The 26,612-nt window shown below is 40.1% G+C and overlaps 1 protein-coding gene across 10 annotated transcripts in view; it reads right to left on the bottom strand.

Annotated features, from left to right (window-relative positions):
- The window catches only part of Zir (dedicator of cytokinesis), a 661,124-nt gene that overhangs the window by 122,983 nt on the left and 511,529 nt on the right, over positions 1-26,612 (bottom strand). For all 10 annotated transcript variants that reach the window (XR_012967574.1, XR_012967573.1, XR_012967577.1 and 7 more), the window contains 3 exons: positions 19,381-19,602; positions 3,346-3,455; positions 2,857-3,123 (listed from right to left, as the gene is read on the bottom strand). Coding sequence is in view for 2 of the 10 variants with exons in the window: in XM_076207846.1 (XP_076063961.1) it covers positions 2,857-3,123; positions 3,346-3,455; positions 19,381-19,602 (599 nt within the window). In the remaining 8 variants the exon portion in view is untranslated. The remainder of the gene's footprint in view (positions 1-2,856; positions 3,124-3,345; positions 3,456-19,380; positions 19,603-26,612) is intronic.

Below are 26,612 nucleotides of genomic sequence, written 5' to 3' on the forward strand. Positions count from 1 at the left end.
TTGGGAAAGGTAGGGGTTGCATGGATCAGATTTTTGGGGTAAGACAGATATGTGAGAAAGCTTTAGCAAAAGGTAATGATGTTTTTTGAGCCTTTATGGATTTGTAGAAGGCTTATGATGGGGTAGGTACTGCAGATACATGGGATTGGGGGAAAGCTGTTAAGGGCAGTCAAGAGTTTTTACAAGAGTAGTAGAGTCTGTGTAAGGGTTGGGAATGGAGAGAATGAATGGTTTGAGGTAAAGGTTGGGCCACATCAGGGATGTGTCATATTGCCATGGCTGTTTAATATATAAATGGACGGGGTGATGTGGGAGGTAAATGTGAGGGTAATGAACAAGGGACTGAAGATGATTAAAGAAAATGGAGAAAAGTGGGAGATGAGCCAGTTGTTGTTTGATGATGACACTCCACTTGTGGTAGGGTTAAGGCAGTTAGTGATGGAATTTGGGAAGGTATACAATAGGAGAAAGTTGAAGGATGTGGGTAAAAGTAAGGTGATAAGATGTGCAAGGGGAAAGGATGGCAGAGAATTGGAAGCAAGTCTTATAGGAGAGAGGCTTGAAGAAGTGGATAGTTTTAGGTATTTGTGGCTGCATGTGGCAGGAAAGGGAGGAATGAAGGTAAATTGTAAAATTGAGAGAAACAAGTAAATGCCTTGGGGGATTAAAAAGTGTCATGAGAAATAGGCATTTGGGAATGGATGCAAACGGGAGATTATATGAAGGGGTGTTTATGTCAATGACACTGTATGGGGCAGATACTTGTAATTTAAGAGAGGCAGAAAGAAGTTTAAATGTGTTTGAAGTGAAATGTCTTAGAAGTATGGTAGGGGTCACAACATTGGATAGAGTAAGTAGAATGAGAAACAAGTATCACATCATCATCTATATACAACAATTCTTCATTCACCCCTGTCTTCTGTCCTCTCCCGTACTTCCTCAACAGACATTCCCCTCTTCCCCAAAGCCCCTTTTACCCCATCTATCCTTCTCATCCTAGGTCGTCCCCTCAAGTTCACTCCTTCAACATCTGCCTTCCACACCTCTTTTACTAGTCTTTCTTCACTCATTCTTTCCATGTGTCCAAACCAACCCAATCCTCTTTCATCCACCCTACCTCCCAACTCCCTTTCTACCCTGTCTCCTACTCTCCAATTTATCATACCTAGCCCTAAATTCATGTGCAGTTCCAACTTAATCTATATCCTTGACTTACAATTATCACAATCAAATTTGAATTCATGTATTGTTTGCACTTGGACCATATCACCTAAGCTATTCCAAATATTTATGCATTTATATGGAAAATTGTATTTCTTTACATCCTTTAGACATGTGGTCTTTCTAATTTGTTCCCATGACCTCTTAAAGCCCTCCTATCCTTAAACACAAGATTTCTTCTCTCAATGTAATCTATCCCTTTTAGTGACCTGAATACTGTCATCATAACACCTTTTTATCTTCGATCTTTCAAAGTTGGCGGACTCAGTGCTTTTTCCTCATATGGTTTATCTACCAGGTTTGGGACCAGTTTGGTTGCTGCCCTTTGTATTCTCTTAATCTTGCTTATATCCTTCAATCTGTGTGGAAATCATATCACTGACACATATTCCAGTCTTGTGTGTGCATTTATTTACCAAATTGTAGTACAAAGGAAAAGAAGCAACACTCATTGGGTCCTGTCTCCTACTCACCAACTTTTTGATACCTAGCCTAAATCTATGTACAGTTCCAACTTAATCTATATCCTTGATTTCCAATTATCATATTTATATTTGTATTCATGTATTGTTAGAGCTTGGGCTATATCACCTTCTAAGCTCTTCCAGGTATTTATGCAGCTATACACAAAACTGTTTTTCTTCACATCCTTCAGACGTGTTGTCTTTCTTAATTTCTTCCAACTTCTTAAAGCCCTCTCATCCTTAATTGACATCTCTTGTGTTATTGCAATATATTCCCTTTTGAGTATTTACCTAGTTGTATTTTATGGGATGAGAGCTATGCTTGTAGTGACCCGTTTTCATATCTCTCCACATCCAGTTTGTTCTTAAAATCGTGTATAGTTCTGGCATTTACTGTTTCTCTGTTCAGAAGCGTGTGTGTGTTTTAATTTTCACTGTCAGATCTTTGATGTGTGGGCTGATGGTCATGTGGGTATCACAAATGAGGACCAGATCCCCCCCCGTAGGGTTTTGCCCTTCCATTTTATATTGGATGTTTCTTAAATTCATGGATGGCTGAAATAATATAAATAATGATGACAAGAAATGACTGACAAACCTTCTGGCCAGCAGAGTACAGAGTCTCTACTCTTTACCTGGGGGCTGTGGTTCTGCATGAGACTTGGAACAATAGACAGGTCCATACATTTATCACAACTTGCTACTACATCACCACTATTATTGCTTTGTTTCTCACTCAGATTTTCACACCGGAATTTCTAGTTTGTCCCAATTGGGTTGGGACTTCTTTCATTTGTCCCCTCTACTTAATTCTCAAATTACTTATTTGTTGAACCTAGCCTCTTGATTCTCTTCACCTACATAATCTTCATACAATTTTCTTCTCACTTATATACCTTTCCATCCCACCTTTCATTCCCTTTATCACTTGGCCCTAAATGTTAATGTCACCTTATGCACTATTCAAAATGTCACTCTGAACTTTAACTCTTTTTCTAGATTTCCCATGTAAATTTTGAAACAGGGAAACTAAGTCTACTCCGTGTCATTTGGTTATGGAGCTGGATACACCCTCCACTGATGGTTTAGCTATTACCCCCTACATGGGAGAGATGCTGCAAATGGAGAAAAAAATGTATGTATCGATTCTCATAACTAATATTTAACAAACCTCAAGCCTATGGGAAATCTCTGGTAGTTTGGTCAATGTGGGTTCCTTGTAAATGAACTCTTCTCCATCCAAATCTCCAAATTTGGATCCAAAGAAGGCAACTCTGAAGTATGTCCCAAATACTCTCTTCCCTTCCAAACCATCAATTTTAGCAAAGGCTTCATGAAGTTTTGTATGAATATTGATGAGTTTTTTCCAATCTCTATTTTTCTCAGCTATAGGAATAAGTATTTTATATACTTCATTGATGCACTCGTACATGCCAGCCTGGTGTGGGTAATAAAGTGGAAAATAATGCAATAGAAATGAGACAATAAAGAATATTATATAATCAATGTAAGTTACCAAGGAAAAATATAATAACAATTAAGTCTACAAAACTAACCAATTGTCAATATGTACCAAATCATTATGTTAATCAATTATATTACTATTTAAGTAAATAAATAAATAAATATATACATAAAAAATTTGGATCATAGTTCATACCTGTAGGAAGGAACTGGCTGCATGTTCTACAAGTCCCACCAAACCATTCTCTGTAAAGTACTTGCCTGTACAGATACCTTCTTCATCTGGACTAAGAACATCTTCTGACACTGAAAGAAAATTAATAAAATTACTGACTTTAAAGTCAAAGTAAACACAAACACACACACAGATGGTTAACCCCTTTGATACGATGACGCCTACGTAGACGTCATGAGGAGCAAGTGGGTACGCGAGGATGCCGATGTCGGCGTCTTGATTATATTAATTGTAGTTGTACCTGCGTGACCCCCATACTCTGTAAACTGGCTTCATCATATTTTCTATGCTTATCAAAATTCACGGGTGAAAGAGAACGAGCTAAATACAGTGGTAACTTTATTTTTTATAATGTATTATGATACAACATTGCATGTCTGGCAGCTAATGCTGCCCGTGAGATTTTGGCCTGGAGTGAAGGGGTTAAGAAATGAATTGTTACATTGATAGGACCGAAATTAGAATATGTTATATCAATGTGGGCACCTAGCACAAAGAAAAACACAAGGAAATTAGAAAGAATCCAAAGAGCAGCAACAAAGAAGGCACCCACACTATCAAATTTGACATATGAACAAAGATTGGAAAAATTACAGCTGTCAACATTAGAGCAGAGAAATGCAAGAGGCGACTTGTTTACCATTTTCAGAATTATGAAAGAGATGACCTATTAAAATGGGATAAAAGAGAAACAAGAGGACATGCAAAGAAATTAAAGACTTTTACAAAGAGACCTGAAAAAGAACAGTTTCCCGTACAGAGTGATCGATGTCTGGAATGGGCTGAACAGTGAAACAGTAAATGCCAGAACTATACACGAGTTCAAAACTAAATTGGACGTGGAGAGATACGAAAATGGGTCACAACGAGCATAGCTTCCGTCCCATGAAATACAACTAGGTAAATACACACAAAAAAAGAAGCAAAACAGGTAAATGATTTGAAAGTGTTGTTAAAACATTACTACTGGGGTATTGGCTACATGTTATTGTACATTATTAATTGCACAGTAGCTTGCAGGCAGTGCCTTAGGGACTGTTTTGGGGCACCCCTATGGACTAGAGCCACACATCATTTTGTCTATGTTAGGGAAAATCTTTACTCCTAGGGGAATGATTCTAGTTTTGTACTGTGACTGTCCCTCCATTATGCTGTTCCCTCTCAAAACTGTTCTGTACTACTTCTTTGGGTATGTATTTTCCTTTTTGCCTGCATCCTGACACCCAAGTTTCCCATGCAGGTCATAAAAGGCAGCTAAATTGGAATGGAGTGAGAAGGCCAGGTATCCTGCTCTCTGTAAAGTTATCCTACAAGAGGTCAAGGCATAAGAGGGTCCAGTAGACTGCTGAGAGGAACCCTTAGATTTGGGTCATTTAATGTGAGTAAAAGGGAAGAGATAGGCAGTATGTTTGTGAGAAGGAAGATTGATGTGTTGGCATTAAGTGAAACTAAGTTGAAAGGGAGGGGTGAGTGCAAGTTTAAGAGTGTAATGAGGAGATTGTTGGGAGTGAAGAAAGGACAAATGAGGGAAATGGCATCTCTGCTAGTAAGTGATGATATTGGAAAGCATGTGGTGGAGTAGAAGAAAGTGTCTTTAAGGTTAAGGGGGTACGCGACACCTGGGGGGGGGGTGAATTTGGTCAAGATATGGCATTTTTCAAAACTGTGTTCAAAATGTTCGTATACCATTTAGAAATAAATCCCGACAAATAATTTTCCAGCCGCGCGCAATTTAAAGGTCTTGGGTGAGGTTTAAAGGGACAGAGTTAACCATTTCACTCCGGACTTAAATCTCGCGGGCAGCAGCCAATGCCAGCCGTACGACGTGTCGTAATAATACTCGCATCATAAATTATAGTCACCGCTTATATTGATCGTTCTCTCTTTCACCCGCAAATTTTGAAAACCACAGAGAATGGGATTCAGGGCACATTTGGGAGAATGTAAAAACACAGGGGCGACTACAATAAATATAATCAAGACGCCGATATGGCAGCGTCACGAATCCACTTGCTCCTCATGATGCCTACGTAGGCGGCACCGTATGGAAGGGGTTAAAGGTGCAACCCACACTAGAGAGAGGCGTGCCATTTAGGACCTTCAGGCGCATCGAATAACGTTGAAATCTGATTGAATTTACGCTCGCCCAGTGCTTCAATGGCCAGTGCGATGGTGGAGGGGAAGGGAGGAAGGTGGAGGGAGCAGTTTTGCCAACTTTGAGCGAAGCTAAGCGTCAGTTACCGGCTAGCTCTGAAAGGAAAAGTGCGCATGTCTCATGAGCTCTCATTGCAATCTATTACTTTAGCTAGTACATATTACTCTTTAGTACAGTCATCATGGGTAGCAAAAAGAACTAAAGAACATCCACAATGACAAAAAACAGCAGTTAAAGATGGCAAGCAGTCAAAGACGACTAGCCAAGACCTCACCACCTCTCACTCCACCACTGCCCTCACCTGCACCTCTGTGACAGTGACAGAGGTAAAGGACAACATTAGACTAAACAATTCAAAGAGGAAGATTAAATCCAAAGAAGAAAGCAAGAGGAAAAAGATCAAGGCTATACAGGAAGAAGAAAGAAGAAGGGACATCATATGATGCTGGAGGGGGTGCCCTACCAACATAGATTGATGAGGGGAATCTGATGAGGAAAGAGAAGGCGCCCACTGCTGGAAAATAAACCTCTTTCCAATGATTTAGATACCCTGAAGACCCCCAGCAGTGAGGTTTCATATGAAGAAACCGCCAAAGGTGCAAAAAAGCAAATTATATGATGGTGTCGTCTGTGCGTCGTCACTACTGTGATATACTTATACTTTACTTTTTTAGTATTTAAAGTACTTATAATTAACATATGTTGATGATTTTTACTGTACTTACTCATTATATAATAAGAATTAAGCCATGAAAAAATCAGTCAAATTGGTGAAACTATAAGCAAGGTACAGATATATTTATATTTCAAGTTGCCATATCTCTGTTCGATATTTTTTTTTACTTTTTTTTAATCATAAAAAATCTAAAATACATCAGATTTAGATGAAACTTACAGGGAATATTACTTTTAGTAACTGCTAGGGCCGATCGTTCGAATATTTTGAATAGAATGAAAGAGTTCGGAGTAATAATGGAAACAAGACAAAAAAAAAAAAAAAAAATCACGATTTTTGCCGGACATTAAAATTGAAATGCCTGTATGCAAAAGTATAAAGGAAATTGTTCAATTACTCAATGACCGGCCCTAGGTGTGCCTACTGACTAATCATAGCCAAAATATAAAACAAATTGGTCCCCGTATTATGGTGCTGTGCACTTTTAAATGTCGCTACTGGTATACGTACATGTGTACATGTGTACATACATCATTCTGTTTCACCTAAAATTTAGGCAACATGGATACCTATTTACCTGAGAAGTTTCAGCTCTTTACTCTAAATAGTTTAGAAAATTACCTCCAGGTGTCGCGTACCCCCTTAATGTGGATGAAGGTGAAATTGGTATGGGAGATGTGGGTCTTTGTAGACACATGTAGGCCTGGTAGTGAGAAGAGTGTAGAGGAAAGGGAGGCTTTTTGGATAGATTTATATGAGTGCTTAGGGAGTTTTGGGAGGAAAATCAATGTATTAGTATTGGGAAATCTCCATGGGATGAACCAACAGACGTAGTACTTGGGAAGTTCGGAGTGCCAGGTAAAAATAATAGTGGAGAGCTGATGATATGTTTAGAAAGTTGATGATAGCTAACACAGTATTTCAGAAAAGAGTCATGCATAAGTATGCATGGAAGAGTGGTTAAGGCATTAATGGACTATGTAGTGGTATCCAAAGTATGGATAGGAAGAATTCTGGATGCCCACATTCTTTGGGGAGTGGGGAATATTAGATAATATTTTGGCGGAAGGTAAGTTGAGAGTATAGGTGGAGAAAGAGAAAAAGAGCAGAAGGTAGAGAGGTGCTTAGAGCAAACTTTTCAAATGAGAAGGAAAAGGAGCAGAAGTACAAGGAGAAGCTCAGAGAAGTGTTGGGGTGGTGAAGGATACAGCAGGGGTAGTAGTAGAAGAGGAATGGGTGTGTTTCAAGGAGGGAGTAACAAGATGTGCAAAGAAGGTATGTGGAACAAGGAGGATGTGAGGGAATAGAAATGGTGGAATGATGAAGCAAAGATGGTACTACAAGAGAAGAAGCATTTTGGGATTGGCTGCAAAGTAGGACTTGGGAAACATATAAGAGGTACAAAGATAAAAAAAGAGAGGCAAAACATATGATAAAGGAGGCAAGGAGGAGAGCATATGTAATATGGGGAGGACTATGACAGAAAATACTGAAAGTAATTGAAAGATGTTTTGGAAGGATGTTAAGAGAGGAAGGGGAGGTGAGTCAGGCAGAAAAGGTAAAAGGTGTAGAGGGACAGATGTTAATGGAAGTGGAGGCAGTAAGGGGAAGATGGGTAGGGTGTTTTAGAGAGCCATTGAATGTGGAGAAGGACAGGGAGAGATTGATGGTGACAGAGGGAGACACTAAGAAAATCATGGTGATTGGAGAGGAAAATGGAAGAGATAAAAGAAAAGATGAGGCACAAGGAGTTTTGAAAACTTGGGTTGGATGGGTGTCAAGCAGTGTCTGATGAAGGGAGATACAATTTTAATGGACTGGCAAGTTAGGTTGCTTAATGTGTGTCTAAGGGAGGGGAGAGTGCCGGAGGACTAGGGGGTACCTGTATAATTCCGCTTTACAAAATATGGGGACAAATATTATTGTAGTAATTTTAGATGAATCAGTTTGTTAGGCATGGTTGGTAAGGCTTATGGGAGTGTTTTAATTGAGAGGATTTGGTCAGGAACAGGATATATTTGGTAAGGAGCAAAGTGGGTTTAGGAAAGGTAGAGGATGCATGGATCAGGTTTTTGTGGTATTGCAGATTTGTGAGAAGTCTTTGGCAAAAGGTAAGGATGTTTTTTGGTTTTCATAGATTTGGAGAAGGCTTATGATGGGGTAGACAGGAAGGCACTGTGGGAAGTATAACAGATCACAACACTGTTTTAGACCACAACATTCCACACTCTTTGATGGCATCAATTCAGATAGGTCTCTATACAGAACACTTCTTATAACATGAGATATTAGTAAAGTTTTTTATGCCATCCCCCAACACAACCTCACAAACAAAATATATTGCACAGACATGCAAAATAATCCCATAAGATGGCTGGCCAATTATTTAGCAGGCAGAAATGTCTATGTGTCATATAATGGCCAATCATCACACACCAGAAACATAAGGAATGGAGAAATTTATGAAATCCACAGGATGGGAAAATTTGCAAAAGATAAACACCACAGACCCTTAAAAATAAAACTAAGAACACAAATGATGGCAGAGGAAGTACTGTCCAAAGCGGTCAGATTGGCAAACAGCAAGAAGTTCAAATATGTAATAAAAAAAGAAATGAATGACGAGAAGGAGAAAGACAAAACACTTAGAAATGAAGCAAATGACAGGAATGAAAAGAGAACAGAAGTGGAAAAAAACAAGTTTTTTTGGAGTGCTGGACTTGAGACTGAAAAAGTGGTATATTAAGAAAATGGAAACCTAAACCTAAACGGAAAAGAAAATGCGAAATTGAAAATGGCATATGCAAACATTGACGGTATGATCTCTGGATTAAATGAACTTAATGACCACTTAGAAACTGATAAATCTGATATCATGGGCGTAGTGGTGACGAAATTGAAAGAACCACTATTAACAACCATCGTGGGACATGGTCTATATAACATATGGGTGAAAAACAGAACCGAAAAGAAAGGTGGCGTCATGATACTAACCAAAAAAGGATTAAATGTAACCAAGGTTATTGAAGGAAAAGGAAACACAGAAATAATCATGATTAAAATTGATTATAAAAAGACAAAAAGCAGAAAGTTTGTAGTAGTGTATGTACCACCAAAGACCCATGCATGGTCAGAGGGTGATCATTCCAACTTATTGGAAGAAACAATGGAGGTGCTTAATGAATTGCTAAAAGGTGGAAACTTAGTAATCATGGGCGATTTTAATGCAAAAGAAATAATTTGGGAAGAAATGACAGTCAAAGGAGGAGAGGAACTTTAAAGCGACACGATACTGGATATGACTATCGAGTACACACTAACACAATGGGTTAAGGAAAACACTAGATATAGAAATAATGAAGAACCACCAAAACTAGACCTAAGTTAACATCTGAACCGGAAATTATAAACAAAATGGGTTAAGGAAAACACTAGATATAGAAATAATGAAGAACCACCAAAACTAGACCTAAGTTAACATCTGAACCGGAAATTATAAACAAAATGGAGTACAAAACACCTACTAGAAAAAGTGACCACATACTAATAGACTTTGAATTAAAAAAACATTATAATATAGACAGAAATGATAAACATAGAGAAGGAAGATTTATGTACAACAAAACAGACTTTGAAAAACTAAAGAAATTTTTCCAAGACGCAAATTGGGATGGGTTCACTAATGACGAAACAAAGACGGATGACAAGTGGAACATGTTTAAAGAGAAGTACAATGAGGGAGTAAACAAATATGTACCAATAAAGAAGCATAATGAGAAATATATAAAATGTTGGTTCAACAAAAGATGTAGTGAGGCTAAAGCTAGGAGAGATAAAGCCTGGAAAAAATGGAAGAAAAATAGAAAAACATCCAATTGGCAAACATACAAAGTACTTAGAAACGAATATGTAAACATACGCAGGAAGGAAAAAAGGGAATATGAAAGGGATATTATAGACAAATGTAAGGACCAACTGAAACTCTTTTACAGATATGTAAATGACAAAACAAAGGACAAGAATGACATAGTAAAACTACGTGAAGGAGAAAAGGAATACACAGATGATACAGAGATAGCAGATGTTATGATCAGACATTTCAAATCTGTATTTACAATCAAGAACTCTCAACCCTGGGAGAATGATCACTTAGAAAGTTCACCCATTATGAAGGAAATAACAATAACACAGAAGGAAATAAGAGATCAAATAAAAAGCCTAGACATCAGAAAGTTGCACGGACTGGATGAAATTGCAAATTGGATATTAGAAGAGTGCACAGACGAACTATCAGATAAAATACAAAAGATAATAGATTTCTCATTAAAAGAGGGAAAAGTACCACAAGATTGGAGAAATGCAAACATAGTGCCAATACATAAAGGAGGAAACAGGGAAGAACCTACAAACTTTAGACCGGTGTCCCCCACAAGTACATACATACATACATATAGCAAGGCTTTTTCCCCCTTACAAGGGAGGTAGCCAAAAAGGGAAAGGCATAAAATCATTTCCACCCATTCCATCCCTGAATACACTCCACACCCCTCCACCCTCCCTCTCATCTGAGCACCTTCTGGATGACGGGTCATCCCTGCACCTTATCCACTGCCCTGGGTCAGAAGCAGTGTCGCAAGACACAGCACATCCACAGCAAGGCCACTTCATTAAATCGGCGACCCCCCCTCTCTGTCCCCCCATTGCATAAAAGGAGAGGATGGGGGAGAAATCCCTTCGGGCTGCATCAAATTTTGCTCACACCTACTACCTCACCCCCACCCCCCGCCCATTCCACCTCATGCAATCACAACATCATCCATATACAACCATTCTCCATTCACCCCTGTCTTTTGTCCTCTCCCGTACTTCCTCAACAGACATTCCCCTCTTCCCCAAAGCCACCTTCACCCCATCCATCCACCTCATCCTAGGACGTCCCCTCATGTTCACTCCCTCCACATCTGCCTTCCATACCTCTTTTACTAGTCTTTCTTCACTCATTCTTTCCGTGTGTCCAAACCATCCTAATATTCTTTCATCAACCCTATCTCCCAGCTCCTTTTCCACCCCTGTTCTCCTCCTCACCTCCTCATTTCTCACTCTATCTAGCCTAGTAACCCCCATCATTCTTCTCAGACACCTCATCTCAAAAACATTAAAACTCCTTCTCTCTTCTTCTCTTATGTTCCATGTTTCTGCCCCATACAGTGCTGTTGGCACAATCACTCCTCACAAGTACAGTAGCCAAAATATGTGAAAAGATAATTAGAAGCAGATGGATCAAACATTTGGAGGAAAGCAATATAATAAATCCCAAACAATTTGGTTTTAGAAGTGGAAGATCGTGCACCACAAACCCAATATGCTTTTACTCGAGACTGATTGAAATAATACAAGAAAGAGATGGTTGGGCAGACTGCGCCTTCCTAGATTTGCAAAACGCTTTTGACAAGGTACCACATAAAAAATTAATAAACAAAATTGAAAAAATAGGAGGAATTCAGGGCAAGCTTATGGAATGGATGAAGGACTTTTTAATTGGAAGGAAGATGAGAGTGGTTCTTGGGGATAAAAACTTGAAATGGGAAGAACTAAAAAGTGGCATCCCTCAGGGCTCTGTTTTGGTTCCCTTAATGTTTGCCATATACATAAATGATATGGACGAAGGAGTGAATTGTTACATGAACTTCTTTGCCAACGATGCTAAATTGCTCAAGAGAGTGAAAACAGAAGAAGATTGCATCATCCATACACAACCCTTTTCCATTCACCTTTATCTTCTGTTCTCTCCCGTCCTTCCTCAACAGACATTCCTCTCTTTTGTAATGTCCCTTTCACCGCATCCATCCATCTCATCCTAGGATACCCCCTCATATTCACTCCTTCCACCTCTGCCTTCCACACCTCTTTTACTAATCTTTCTTCACTCATTCTTTCCATGTGTCCAAACCATCCCAATACTCTTTCATCAACCCTATCTCCCAGTTCCCTTTCCACCCCTGTTCTCCTCCACACCTCATCGTTTCTCACTATCTAGCCTAGTAACCCCTATCATACTTCTCAGACATTTCATCTCAAATGCATTCAAACTCCTTCTCTCTTCCTCTCTTATGTTCCATGTTTCTACCCCATACAGTGCTGTTGGCACAATCACTCCTTCATATAACCTCCTCTTAGCAACCATTCCCAGATGTCTGTTTCTCATTACACTTTTTAATCCACCAAGGCATTTACTCGCTTCTCTCAATCTACATTCTAAATCCACCCACACTCCTCCTTTTTCTACCATATTCACACCCAAGTATCTAAACCTAGCCACTTCCTCCAGTCTCTCACCCTTAATGCTCACTTCCAGCCTGCTGTCACTCTCTCCCCTTGTACATCTCATCACCTTACTTTTGCCCACATTTATCTTCAGCTTCCTTCTTTCACACACCTTCTCAAACTGTCACTAACTTCCTCAATCCCTCCTCTGATCCTGCTACAAGCGCAGTGTCGTCAGCAAACAACAACTGGCTCACCTCCCACTTTTCTCCATTTTCTTTAACCATCTCCAACCCCTGACCCACTACCCTTGCATTCACCTCTTGCACCACCCCATCCATGTAGGGATTGAACAGCCAGGGTGACAAAACACATCCCTGAAGAAGTCCCACCTTTACTTCAAACCATTCACTCTCTCCATTTCTAATCCTAACACAAGCTCTACTACTCTCGTAAATACTCTTAACTGCTCTTAACAGCTTTCCTCCTATCCCATGTATCTGCAGTACCTCCCACAATGCCTTCCTGTCTACCCTGTCATAAGCCTTTTCCAGATCCATAAAAGCCCAAAAAACATCCTTACCTTTTCCTATAGCTTTCTCACATATCTGTCTTACCACAAAAATCTGATCTACACAACCCCTACCTGTCCTAAAACCACATTGTTCCTCATCAATTACTCCCTCTGTTCCTCTCCTAATCCTCTCAATCAAGACCCTCTCATAAGCCTTCCCAACTACACTCAACAAGCTGATCCCTCTGAAACTACTCCACTTACACTTGTCCCCTTCCTCTTTTAATTTCTTTCCAAAACATCTTTTTATTACTTTCAAAATTTTCTGTCATACTCTTACCCCATTACACATCTGCTCTCCTCTTTGCTTCCTTTATCTTATGCTTCACTTCCCTTCTCTTTACTTTGTACCTCTCATACGATTCCCTCATCCTAAATTGTAGCCAATCTATGAATGTCTGCTTTTTCTCTTCTACACCCTTCTTTGCTTCCTCATCCCATCACTCACTACACTGCCTTCTATTTCCTCCAACCCTCCTTGTTCCACACACCATCTTTACACACCTTATGACTCTCACCTTGAACTATCCCCATTCCTCCTCCACTTCTAGTTCTACTCTATCCTTCACTCCCTCCCACTCCTCTCTCAGCTTCTTCTTATACTCATTTTCCTTTTCTTTCTCATTTAAGCAGTTCACTCTAAGTACCTCCCTACCTTCTGCCCTTTTCCTCTTTTTCCACCTATTCTCCACTCTCAATTTACCTTCCACCAGAAAATGATCTGATATTCCTCCACTCTCTCCCCTTAGAACATGCACATCCTTAACTTTTCCTACCATACTCCTGGTCACCACTACATAGTCCATTAAAGCTCTATCTGCCACCCTTCCATCCACCACCCTCTTCCATGTGTACTTATGCTTGACTTTCTTCCTAAACACTGTATTTGCTATCATCAACTCTCTAGACACATCACCATCAATTCTCCACTACGATTTTTACCTGGAACTCCATACTTCCCAATCACTCCATCTATTGGTTTGTTTCCTACTATTGTACCTACAATAAAATGGTGGCAGTGGTGGGATTTGAACCCACGCCTCCAAAGAGACTGGTGGAAGAGTCATGGTTCTTGTTAACACTGCATGAGTAGTACGACACATTGTGGAAAGCACATTACCCTAGAATTAACCCCTTCCGTACGGTGATGCCTATGTAGGCAACATGAGGAGCAATTGGGTATGCGAGGATGCCGATGTCGGCATCTTGATTATATTTATTGTAGTCGTACCTGCGTGACCTCCATACTCTGTAAACTGGCTTCATCATATTTTCTACAGTTATCAAAATTCACGGGTGAAAGAGAGAATGATTGATACAGCCGTGACTTTATTTTTTATAATGCAAGTATTATGACGCAACATCGTACGTCTGGCAGCTAATGCTGCCCGTGAGATTTTGGCCTGGAGTGAAGTGGTTAAGGTCTCCTAATACAACTACATTGACATTTCTCCCTAATCCCTCTATGCACTCATTTATATATACCCAAAAAGCCTCCCTTTCCTCTATGCTCTTCTCACTACCAGGACCATACACACTTACAAAAACCTACATCTCCCTTCCCAGCTTCACCTTCATCTACATCAACCTTGATGAAACCTCCTTCCACTCCACTACATGCTTACTTGTCTCTTCATTTACTAGTATAGCCACCCCTTCTCTCCCTCATCCCCTCTTCACTCCTGAGTACCTCCCAGCTACACTCCCAAACTCACACTTGCCCTTCCCTTTCATTTTAGTTTCACTCAAAGCCAGCACATCCATCTTTCTTCTCACAAACATACTGCCTATCTCTTCCCTTTTACTCTCATCTGTACCACATCCATGCATATTAAAAGACCCAAACCTTAGGGTACACGTTGGAAAACTCCCAGACCCTCTTATGCCTTTACTTTTTTTAGGAATGCCCCCTTTGGGGCTACAGGTAGCAGGACTCCTAATCCCATCTCCCATCCTATTTTTTGTCACCTCTTATGACTCAAGTAAAAAGAATTGGTGGAAGCATTCTCTTTCCCCACCACAGGGTGGGCGAAAAAAGGAAATGAATATTCAGAGAAATGGTACAGGACAGTAACAAGGGGATGGGGGACAGCATAATGGAGGGACAGTCATAGTATAAAAGTGTCATCATTTCTCTATGAACAGAGTTTTCCTCTATCACAAAATGATGTGTGGCTCTGGTCCATACGGGCACCCCATATAGACCCTAAAGTATCAACTTCATGCTACTTTGCCACAATAACATGCAGCCAATACCCCAGACATGCACAATAACACCAAAAGATGGCTGGCCAATTATCTGACAGGCAGACATACTTATGTGTCAATCATTGCACATCATAAACATTAAGAATGGAGTATCACAGGGCTCTGTTCTATTCCCCCACACTCTTTAATCTATACATGCATGATATACCCACACCAGACACCTCAGAAATACAAATCTCTTCCTATGCAGACAACATAATAATCACATGTACACATCGTAACACAGACAAAGCCACAGAAATAATCCAGCATCTCAACACATGGTTTATTACAGACTCTAAATAGCCCCAGCCAAATCTACAGCAACACTTCTCACAAACTGGACAAAAGAACACAAATACATTCCTCAACTCTATATCAACAACATTCTAATACCACACACACACCCTGAAAATTCTTGGTGTAACATACGATACATCCATGTCATTTAAACAACACATCACAAACATAATAAATGCACAACTAGACTCAATGCACTTAAATCAATCACTGGAACAACATTTGGACAAAATAAGGAAACTAATACTACATACATACATACATATACCAAGGCTTTTTCCCCCTTACAAGGGAGGTAGCCAAAAAGGAAAAGGCATAAAATCATTCTCACCCATTCCATCCCTGAATACACTCCACACCCCTCCACCCTCCCTCTTATCTTAGCACATCCTGGATGATGGGTCATCCCTACACCTTGTCCACTGTCCTGGGTCAGAGGCAGTGTCGCAAGACACAGCACATCCACAGCAAGGCAACTTCATTAAATCGGCGACCCCCCTCTCCGTCCCCCCATTGCATAAAAGGAGAAGACGGGAGAAATCCCTTCGGGCTGCGTCAAATTTTGCTCATACATACTACCTCACCCCCCATCCCCCCACCTATTCCACCTCGTGCATCACAACATCATCCATATACAACCATTCTCCATTCACCCGTCTTCTGTCCTCTCCCGTACTTCCTCAACAGACATTCCCCTCTTCCCCAAAGCCCCCTTCACCCCATCCATCCACCTCATCCTAGAACGTCCCCTCATGTTCACTCCCTCCACATCTGCCTTCCATACCTCTTTTACCAGTCTTTCTTCACTCATTCTTTCCATGTGTCCAAACCAACCTAATACTCTTTCATCAACCCTATCTCCCAACTCCCTTTCCACCCCTGTTCTCCTCCTCACCTCCTCATTTCTCACTCTATCTAGCCTAGTAACCCCCATCATACTTCTCAGACACCTCATCTCAAACACATTCAAATTCCTTCTCTCTTCCTCTCTTATGTTCCATGTTTCTGCCCCATACAGTGCTGTTGGCACAATCACTCCTTCATACAGTCTCCTCTTAGCATCCATTCCCAAATGTCTATTCCTCATTACACTCTTTAATCCACCAAGGCATTTACTCACTTCTCTCAATCTACATTCTACCTCCACCTTCACTCCACCTTTTCTTGCCACATTTGCACCCAAGTATCTAAAACTATCCACTTCCTCCAGTCGCTCTCCCTTAATGCTCACTTCCAGTCTACTGCCACTTTCACCCCTTGTACATCTCATCACTTTACTTTTACCCACATTTATCTTTAGCTTTCTTCTATCACATACTTTCCCAAACTCTGTCACCAACTTTCTCAATCCCTCCTCCGATCCTGCCACAAGCGCAGTGTCGTCAGCAAACAACAGCTGGCTCACCTCCCACTTTTCTCCATTTTCTTTAACCATCTCCAATCCCTGACCCACTACCCTTGCATTTACCTCTCGCACTACCCCATCCATGTATAAGTTGAACAGCTAGGGCGACATAACGCATCCTTGGCGAAGTCCCACCTTTACCTTGAACCACTCACTCTCTCCATTTCTAATCCTGACACAAGCTCTACTCTCATAAAAACTCTTGACAGCTCCCAGTAGCTTTCCTCCTATCCCATATATCTGCATAACCTCCCACAGTGCCTTTCTATCTACCCTATCATAAGCCTTTTCCAGATCCATAAAAGCCCAAAAAACATCCTTCCCCTTTCCTATAGCTTTCTCACATAACTGTCTTACCACAAAAATCTGATCTACACAACCTCTACCCATCCTAAATCCACACTGTTCCTCACCAATTACTCCCTCTGTTCCTCTCCTAATCCTCTCAATCAAGACCCTCCCATAAGCCTTCCCGACTACACTTAACAAGCTAATCCCTCTGAAACTACTACATTCACACTTGTCCCCTTTTCCCTTGTAAAGAGGAACTATACACGCACTCCTCCAGTCCTCCGGCTCAGTGATGAATTATGCACATCCAGCATGGGCACCTAATCTCAGTGAGACACACCTCAACACCCTTCAGACCATGCAAAACAAAGCATTAAAATCAATTACAGGCTGAAACAAAAATCCTCAAAGTCAAAGATCACCTTGTCATGAGAGGCACACAAACACTTACTGCAGCCTCCACAAACACAGCACACCCACTACACTACATAGCAGAACACCCACACACACCAAGAAATATAAAAAAAACACCCAAAAATCTATGTCACACACAACTACTCTCTTCTCTCCCTCCAAAACCACCAAATACCAGCCTCCGAAAACATATTCATAATCACATAACTCACTGCTCCATTAACACTCTAAAAGACAAGACATTGCTGCATGCCACACCCCCTGATATCCATCCTTCCGAATTCTCTCTCCCACGAAAGGACAGAGTCCACCTGGCCAGACTGCGATGTGGCCATCACCCAGCCCTTCTAAGCTACAAGAGGAGACTGGATGACTGCATTGTGGACAAATGCCCAAGATAATAAGACTTCACCCCATACTATTCAACATGTCATGGAAGACTGCACTATACACAATCATGCATGCAAACAACACAACATACACTCCATAAAGGATTTGTGGGAAAACTCCATTTCAGCTGTGGCATTCCTTGGGGAGATGGGAGTGCTTGGACAGACAGTCTAGGGAACAACAACAACAACATCCACACAAGCCAATAAACATCAAAATAACACCTAAATACCTACATCACACACAAATACTCTCTTTCCTTCCTCCACAACCACCAGATACCCAACTCCAGAGGCATATCCATAATTATATTAATTATATCACTCACTGCTCCATCAATAAATTGAAAGACTAACACAATACACCTATGTTTCTTATTTCAACACTTGCCAATTGCCACTTGTGTGGATGTTTGGGCCCAGAGCATAAACCCACTTCAAGAATTGGTGGTGTTTTATGTCCTGGGCCAATTCCCAATGTGGGTTCATGTTCTGGGCCAAACACCTCCCACAAGTGGCAGTTGGCTACCATTGGATTAAGAGGCCTAGGTTTACTGTATGCTAGCCCCCTTGACATCCATCCATCTGAATCCTTTCTCCCTCAAGAGAATATGAGTCAATCTGGCCAGGCTGCAGTGTGGCCACCATCCAGCCCTTCTAAATTACTAGAGGCAGATGGATGAACATATCACAGATATATGTCCAGGATGTAAAACTTCATCCATACTATTCAACACATTATGGAAGACTACATTGTACACAATTATGCACATCAATAACACATTATATACTCTAAGGATTTATGAGAAAACCCCATTATAGTTATGGTATTCTTCAGGGAGATGGGACTGCTAAGCCAGACAGCCTAAGGAACATCATCATCCTTTGTGTAGGGGAGGTAGCCAAGTCAAAGTTATGCATCCACTCCCACCCATTCCACTCCTATCCACCACCCCTGTTTCCCTCTTATGTTAACTCCTCATGGTTCAAGGGTCATCCTTTCCTCCTGCCCAGTGCCCAGGTCAGAGACAATGCAGCAAGACACAGCACATCCACAGAGGGACTGTTTCACTTACATGGTGACCCCACCTTTCTGTCCCCTCATTTGTTAAATCTTGCTATACTTAACCTTTGTATTTTGGTAATGCTCACTCAGCTATGTAAAATCATCTTTCAGTAGCCATAGCATATATTGTAAAGGACAACACCATTGCACAGAATTTTTCTTTTCTAACAATTTTGACAATTAGATGGAATTTGCATACCATGAAATTTACATACCTGCACTTTCTTCTAGAACATTAGGTGAAAGTTTGCTGAAGGCAACAGCACCAATGGGTAGGTGTGGTCGGTCCTCGAGCATGTAGAGATACTCTGAAACAAGAGCTGCACTGTGCACTAAACACAAAGCAGCTTCTGCATGCTGACCACGTTCACCATGCTTCTGAGCCATATTTGCCAACCATGTCAACCGTAGATCTGGAGAGTTCTGGTAGCCTCGTGCTGTGAAAAACCATGTGAAAAATATGATCCATAAACAAGGTACTGTGTTCAAATGTCATGAATCCACTCAATTTCACCTCTTTTGTATAGAAACATAACTAAATCTGCATTACTCCTTGTTTAAGCATGTAATTTTGGTCTCTCCATATACATGGAGGAATATTTACCATATAAAAGAAAATGAAACAGCCTATAGAATATGTAAGCATAAATTTCTGGTACAGACAGAATTAGCTTTTGCGCATCATGATTCAAACAATTTGGCAAATAGCACAAACTTATGAAAATATTTTTCCTGATTATGCCAAATTAATAAGATGGGAGAGATCAATGCTGCCCATATTTGAAACTGGATTGGCCAGATTTTTTTTTTCTAATTTATTTATTTTTTTATGGTTTGTGGGGTTTGGAACTACTTAGACCTCAACCTTGCAGGTGGTCTGGAACAGCTCATACATGAATGCAGGATGGGAGTGAGTGCACTCTGACTTGGCTAACTCCCTTATAAGGGAGAAACCCTTGGTACATAGACAGATAGTCAACAATGCAGCCCTGAGGGAGTAACACTTGTTGTCTGGACTGGGCCCAAGATATCTTTTTTCAGTTTTGACTGTATTTCTTTGACTTTTACACACCTAGAGAGCTGACAATTGGTGACTGCTCTCCTCTTCCTACCACTTTCAGCCAATAAGAGAAACCATTCCACACTAATACAACACAGACAATAGTCCAAATTTTCTTTCCAGAGAGACATATGGGAGGAAGTAAAAGTCTTTGGGGAAATGAAGAGTGTCATGAGAAATAAGTGTCTGGAGATGAACACAAAGAGAAGACTGTAAGAGGGGGTGCTTGTGCCCTTGAAATTTAAAGGAGGCAGAAAGGAAGAGCCTCAATGTGTTTGAGAAATGTTAAGTATAGTGGAGGTTACAAGGTTGGATTAAGTATAAATGAGGTGATGCAAGTGAGGAATGTGAACAGTTAAGTAACTATATGTCCGGAGGTCATCAAGAAATAGTTTTCTGTGCAGATGCATACGCTCAGTGTTGAATTATGCGAGTCCTGCATGGGCTCCTAATCTCAGTGAGACACACCTCAACACCCTTCAAATCATACAAAACAGAGCCCTAAAAACAATTACAGGCTGCACAAATACAACACCTACAGACCATTTACACCATGAAACAAAAGTCCTCAAAGTCAAGGACCACCTTGACATGAGAGGCACACAAACACTTGCCGCAGCCACCACAAACACATCACACCCATTACACTACATAGCAGAACACCCACACACACCAAGAAACATTAAAACAAGACCCAAAGACCTTTATTACGCACAAATACTCTCTTCTCTTCCTCCACAACCACCAAATACCAGCCTCTGGAAACATATTCATAATCATATCACTCACCGCTCCATTAACACACTGAAAGACAACACACTGCTGCATGCCAGACCCCCTGATATCCACCCTTCTGAATCATCTCTCCCACGAAAGGACAGAGTCCACTTGGCCAGACTGCGGTGCGGCCACCACCCAGCACTTCTAAGCTACCAGAAGAGGCTGGATGACCGCATTGTGAACAGCTGCCCAGGATGTAACACTTCACCCCATACCATACAACACATAATGGAAGACTGCATTATACACAATCATGCACGCAAACAACACAACATACACTCTATAAAGGATTTGTGGGAAAACCCAGTTTTGGCTGTAGCATTCCTTGGGGAGACGGGACTGCTCGGACAGACAGTCTAGGGAACGACAACAACAACAACAACAACTCTTGGAATAGCCTAAAAGATGACATAGCCCAAGCTAAAACCACAAACAAATTTAAAGGTAGGTATAATGGATGGAGAATATGGCAGGATCACCTGAGCATAGGTCCTTTCTTGTATAATTATGCAAATACACACATGTACATGTTTGCAATCAATCAATCAACTGCCCCTTGCCTCTCTTGCAGAAGACCTGTGGCCTTCAGGTAACTGGCAACAGCCTCATGGTGGGACCATAAGTCACTCAGGGAAGATATATTGTGTTGTTGTGTGGGCCCTTGGAGTATAAGGTGGTCTGTGTCCTCTGTTGACCAAAATCAGTGCCAGTGATGGATTTAAATGGGTTTGTTTTCTTGTTGATTATTGCTGTCAGTTCTTTGATATGTGGGCTGAAAGGCATATTATTATCAGATGTTTATCTATATACCAGGGGCTTCTTCCCCCTTATAAAGGAAGTAGCCAAGTCAAAATGCATGCATCCACTTCCACTCATTCCACTCCCATCCACCACCCTTGTTTCCCTCTTATCTTAGTTACTCATGGATGAAGAGTCATCCCTGTCTCATGCCTACTGCTCAGGACAGAAGACAAAGTACATCCACATCAAGGCCACTTCACTTAATTAGTGACCCCCCACCCTTCTTTGTCTCCTCATGTGGAAAATAGAGATGATGGAGAGAAATCCCTTCTGGCTGCATCAAAATATCATCCATACACACCCATTCTCCACCCACCCCTATCCCCTGACTCTTCCCTTTCCTGATCAACAGACATTACCCTCTTGCTCAAAGTCTCTTTCACCCCATCCATCCATCTCTTCCTTGGTTGTCCCCTCAAGTTCACTCCATTCACCTCTGCCTTCCATACCTCTCTTGTTAATCTTTTCTCACTCGTTCTTTCTATGTGCCCAAACCATCCCAATACTCTTTCATCAGCCCTATTTCCCATCTCCTTTTCTACCCCTCTCCTCATTTCTCATTCTATTTAACCTTGTAACATCTACCACACTTTTCAGACACTTCATCTCAAACACATTTAAACTACTTCTTTCTGCCTCCCTCAAACTCCAAGTCTCCACTCCATACAGTGCTCTTGGCACAATCAACCCTTCATATATTCTTCTTTTTGCATCCATTGCATATCCTGTCTAGGGTACTGGCTGCATGTTATTGTGGAGTTAAAAAGGTGCTCAGTAGCATGCAGCTGATACTTTAGGGTTTATATGGGGCACCCCTACAGACCAGGGCCATACAAGGTAATGCACATAGGTAAAAATAACAGTAAGTACGATTACAAGTTATTTGGAAATTCGTTAACAAAAGTGGATAGTGAAAAAGATCTCGGCATAATTATCAGTAACGACCTCAAATCATCCAAGCAGTGTATTTCAGCCTCTGAGAAAGCAAATAAGATTCTAGGACTGATTGCGCGATCTTTAGATTTCAAAAGTCCATCACTCATTAACAAGCTATATAAATCGTTAGTTCGTCCACATTTGGAATATGCTGTTTCCGTATGGTCACCGAATCTCATTAAAGACATTGACAGACTGGAAAAAGTACAACGGCGAGCCACAAAACTGATTCCAAATATCAAAAATAAATCATACGAAAATCGACTAAAACACATGAATCTGTTTTCCCTAAATAAGCGTAGACTCAGAGGTGACTTGATACAGGTCTTTAAGATTTTAAAGGGAATTGACAACATCAAAAATGACAAAATTTTCACATTGAATGAGAATCAGACAAGAAACAATGGTCTCAAACTGTCCGGAAATAGATTCAATTTGGAAGTAGGTAGAAACAACTTTGCCAACCATGTAATTAATGAATGGAATAAACTTCCTGCACAGGTAGTGCAATGTAGTTCAGTTCGAAGCTTTAAAAATCATTTAGATAAATACCTAAGTAAGATGCTGTAATGATTATAATTTATCTTATATTATTTGTTTTTGTTTTACCATTTGTCTGTCTGATTTTCATTTATTATTAGTTATGTCAATTTATTATTATTTACTATTTACCTGTTTGTTTATTATTTAACTATACCTATGCATTTATTTATGTATTTTATTTGTTATTTACATCATTATAGTTTTTATTTGTTATTTTATTATTATGATTTTTTTTTTGCATCCGACCTAGATATGGATCAAAAGGTCTCCTGTCGGCATGCTCCGCCTTTGTAATCCTTTGTAAAAATCATTGTGTCTGTGATAGAGGAAATCTCTATTCATAGAGAAATGATGATACTTTATTATACTGTGACTGTCCCTCTGTTATGCTGTCCCAGCACTCTTAATACTGTCCTGTACCACTTCTCTGAATATTCATTTCCTTTTTTTGCTGAACCCTGTGGTGGGGGAGAAAAATACTGGCACCAAGTGTTCCCACGAGTAGTAAAAGGCAAAGAAAAAAAAAAAAAAAAAAAAAAAAAAAAAAAAAAAAAAAAAAAAAAAAAAAAAAAAAAAAAAAAAAAAAAAGGGGACAGAGATAGAACTAAGCATTCTTCTCTCTATAGCCACAGAGGGGACATTCCTATAAAAAAGTAAAGGCATAAGAGAACCTGGGAGAAGCTTTCCAACCAGAACCCTAAGGTTTGGGTCTTTTAATGTGCATGGATGTGGTACAGATGAAAGTAAGGGGGAAGATATAGACAGTATGTTTGTGAGAAGAAAGATGGATGTGTTGGCACTGAGTGAAACTAAGTTGAAAGGGAGGGGCAAGTTTGAGTTTGGGAGTTTAGCTGGGAGGGTGTTAGGAGTGAAGAGTGGATGAAGGAGAGAAGGGGTGGCTATACTAGTAAGTGAAAAGATAAATAAATGTGTGGAGTGGAGGGAGGTTTCTTCGAGGTTAATAAGGATAAAGGTGAAACTGGGGAGATATGGGTTTTTGTCAGTGCATATGGGCCTAGTAGTGAGAAGAATGTAGAGGAAAGGGAAGATTTTTGGATAGGTTTAAATGAGTACATAGAGGGTTTAGGGAGATATGTCAATGTACAAGTAGTAGTATTGGGAGATCTTCATGCTGCTTGTGTAGGAAATAAACCAATAGATGGAGTGGTTGGAAAGTGTGGAGTTCCAGGAAAAAATCATAGTGGAGACTTGATGGTGGAGATGTGTCTAGAATGAGAGTTTATGATAGCAAATACAGTGCTTAGGAAGAATTTCAAGCATACCGTATTTTCCGGCGTATAGTGCGCGACTTTTTTCCGTTGGAAGGGCCTAAAAATGGGGGGTGCTCGTTATCCGGTGGTGCGCATTATCTATGGCCTATGATAGAAATTCTGCGGCTGTGTGTGTAATTTTTTTTCACAACAACGTGACCATGTTGGCCGTCACAAAGTCGGGACGGCACACTTCTCCGTGACGTTCCGTGAGAACAAGAAGAACAGCCATGGTGACATGAAAGAATACGCTAGCATGGGCTATATAAATATTTGGTATAGGTAGGTATCTATCGAATCTTATTTTTTATGTTTAAATAGGCCTAAACACTATGAAACATGATCAATATTCATGATATTTGCCCATGTTCACAGCATCCTAGTTTTAATTTTTATGTTGGTTTTGTTGCTTCACTTTAGGTATGGTACAAATTCCATTGCGGCCGTTCATAAACTCGTGTCAAACACCTGACTACAACACCCTCTTTCAGGAGTTATATTAACTAAACGTCACCTCGATGAGAGACTGTCCAATTTCACCACTGTCATTGCAGGTTCAAAGCTAAAACAAAACAGTCTGTAGTTTGTTTCAGTATTAAATAAAAAATTGGAAAGACGAATTATTTCCTCAAGATATAAAATGAACATTTTCTGTAAAAATCCCGATCTTTTTTTGTATATTTTACTTTCAATAAACTTTTTTTTAGATCACATTTCCTACAAACTATTTAAGCTACAAAGTAATAAGGGACCAACACACAACATGAGTCATATACTGGTATATGTAGTTCCAACTTTTTCTTAGTTGTGTCCTGATTGATGCCTAAACAGACACTTAATTTAGTGACAAATCAACAGATTTCCCAGCGGTGGCTCTAGCCAATGAAAAATACTTCTCCATGTAACCTCGTTCACATGATATAAATACATACATACATACATATACATTATATATATACATATACATTATACATATACATATATATATATACATATATATATACACATACATCACATATATACATATACATATATATATATATACATATATACATATATACACACATATACACATATACACATATATACATAAAGAGGTGATCAGTGGAGTACCGCAAGGATCTGTGCTGGCACCAATAATGTTTGCTATCTATATGAATGACATGGATGAGGACGTGAACTGCTACATGAGCTTCTTTGCCGATGACGCCAAACTGCTAAGGAAAATAGAAACTGATGAGGACTGTGAAGCACTGCAAGAAGACCTAAATAGGGTATGGAACTGGAGTCAGAAATGGGAAGTGGACTTTAATACTAAGAAGTGTAGCATAATGGAGTTTGGAAAAAGCAAAAACAGAATATCAGGAAAATATACAATTGGAACCAAAGAAGTAAAGAAAGTAGGATCCGAAAAAGATTTGGGAGTAATTATCACGAACGACTTGTCCTATGATATACAGATTAACAAAATTGTCGGGGAGACTTACAACTTGCTAAGATCATTAAAAGTGGCGTTTACATACTTGGACGAAGACATGATGAAAAAAATATTGGTTACATTGATAGGGCCTAGATTAGAGTATGCAGCGACATTGTGGTCCCCCAGTACCAAAAAGAATATAAAGAAAATAGAAAGAATCCAAAGAGCAGCTACAAAAATGGCACCTGCACTTGCAAACCTATCATACGAAGAGAGATTGGCTAAACTGGAGTTACCGACACTGGAGCAAAGAAGAGAGAGAGGTGACCTATTGACCATCTACAGAATCATGAAAGGCACAGAGGTACTCGATAGTGAGAGCTTACTTAACTGGGACAAAAGAAACACAAGAGGACATGGAAAGAAAATAAAAAAACATAGCTATAGAAGAGAACTGAAGAAAAACAGTTTTCCTCATAGAGTTTTGGACACTTGGAACAAACTGGACAATGGAATAGTATGCGCAAAAACCATTCATGAGTTTAAAAACAAACTAGACACTGCAAGATACAAAGGCGGGACATCACGAGCATAGCTCCCCTTCCCGCAAAATACAACTAGGTAAATACAACTAGG

The sequence above is a fragment of the Oratosquilla oratoria genome, chromosome 24 (genome assembly GCF_046742065.1).
Source record: "Oratosquilla oratoria isolate Oo_2021 chromosome 24, ASM4674206v1, whole genome shotgun sequence".
Classification (NCBI taxonomy): domain Eukaryota; kingdom Metazoa; phylum Arthropoda; class Malacostraca; order Stomatopoda; family Squillidae; genus Oratosquilla; species Oratosquilla oratoria.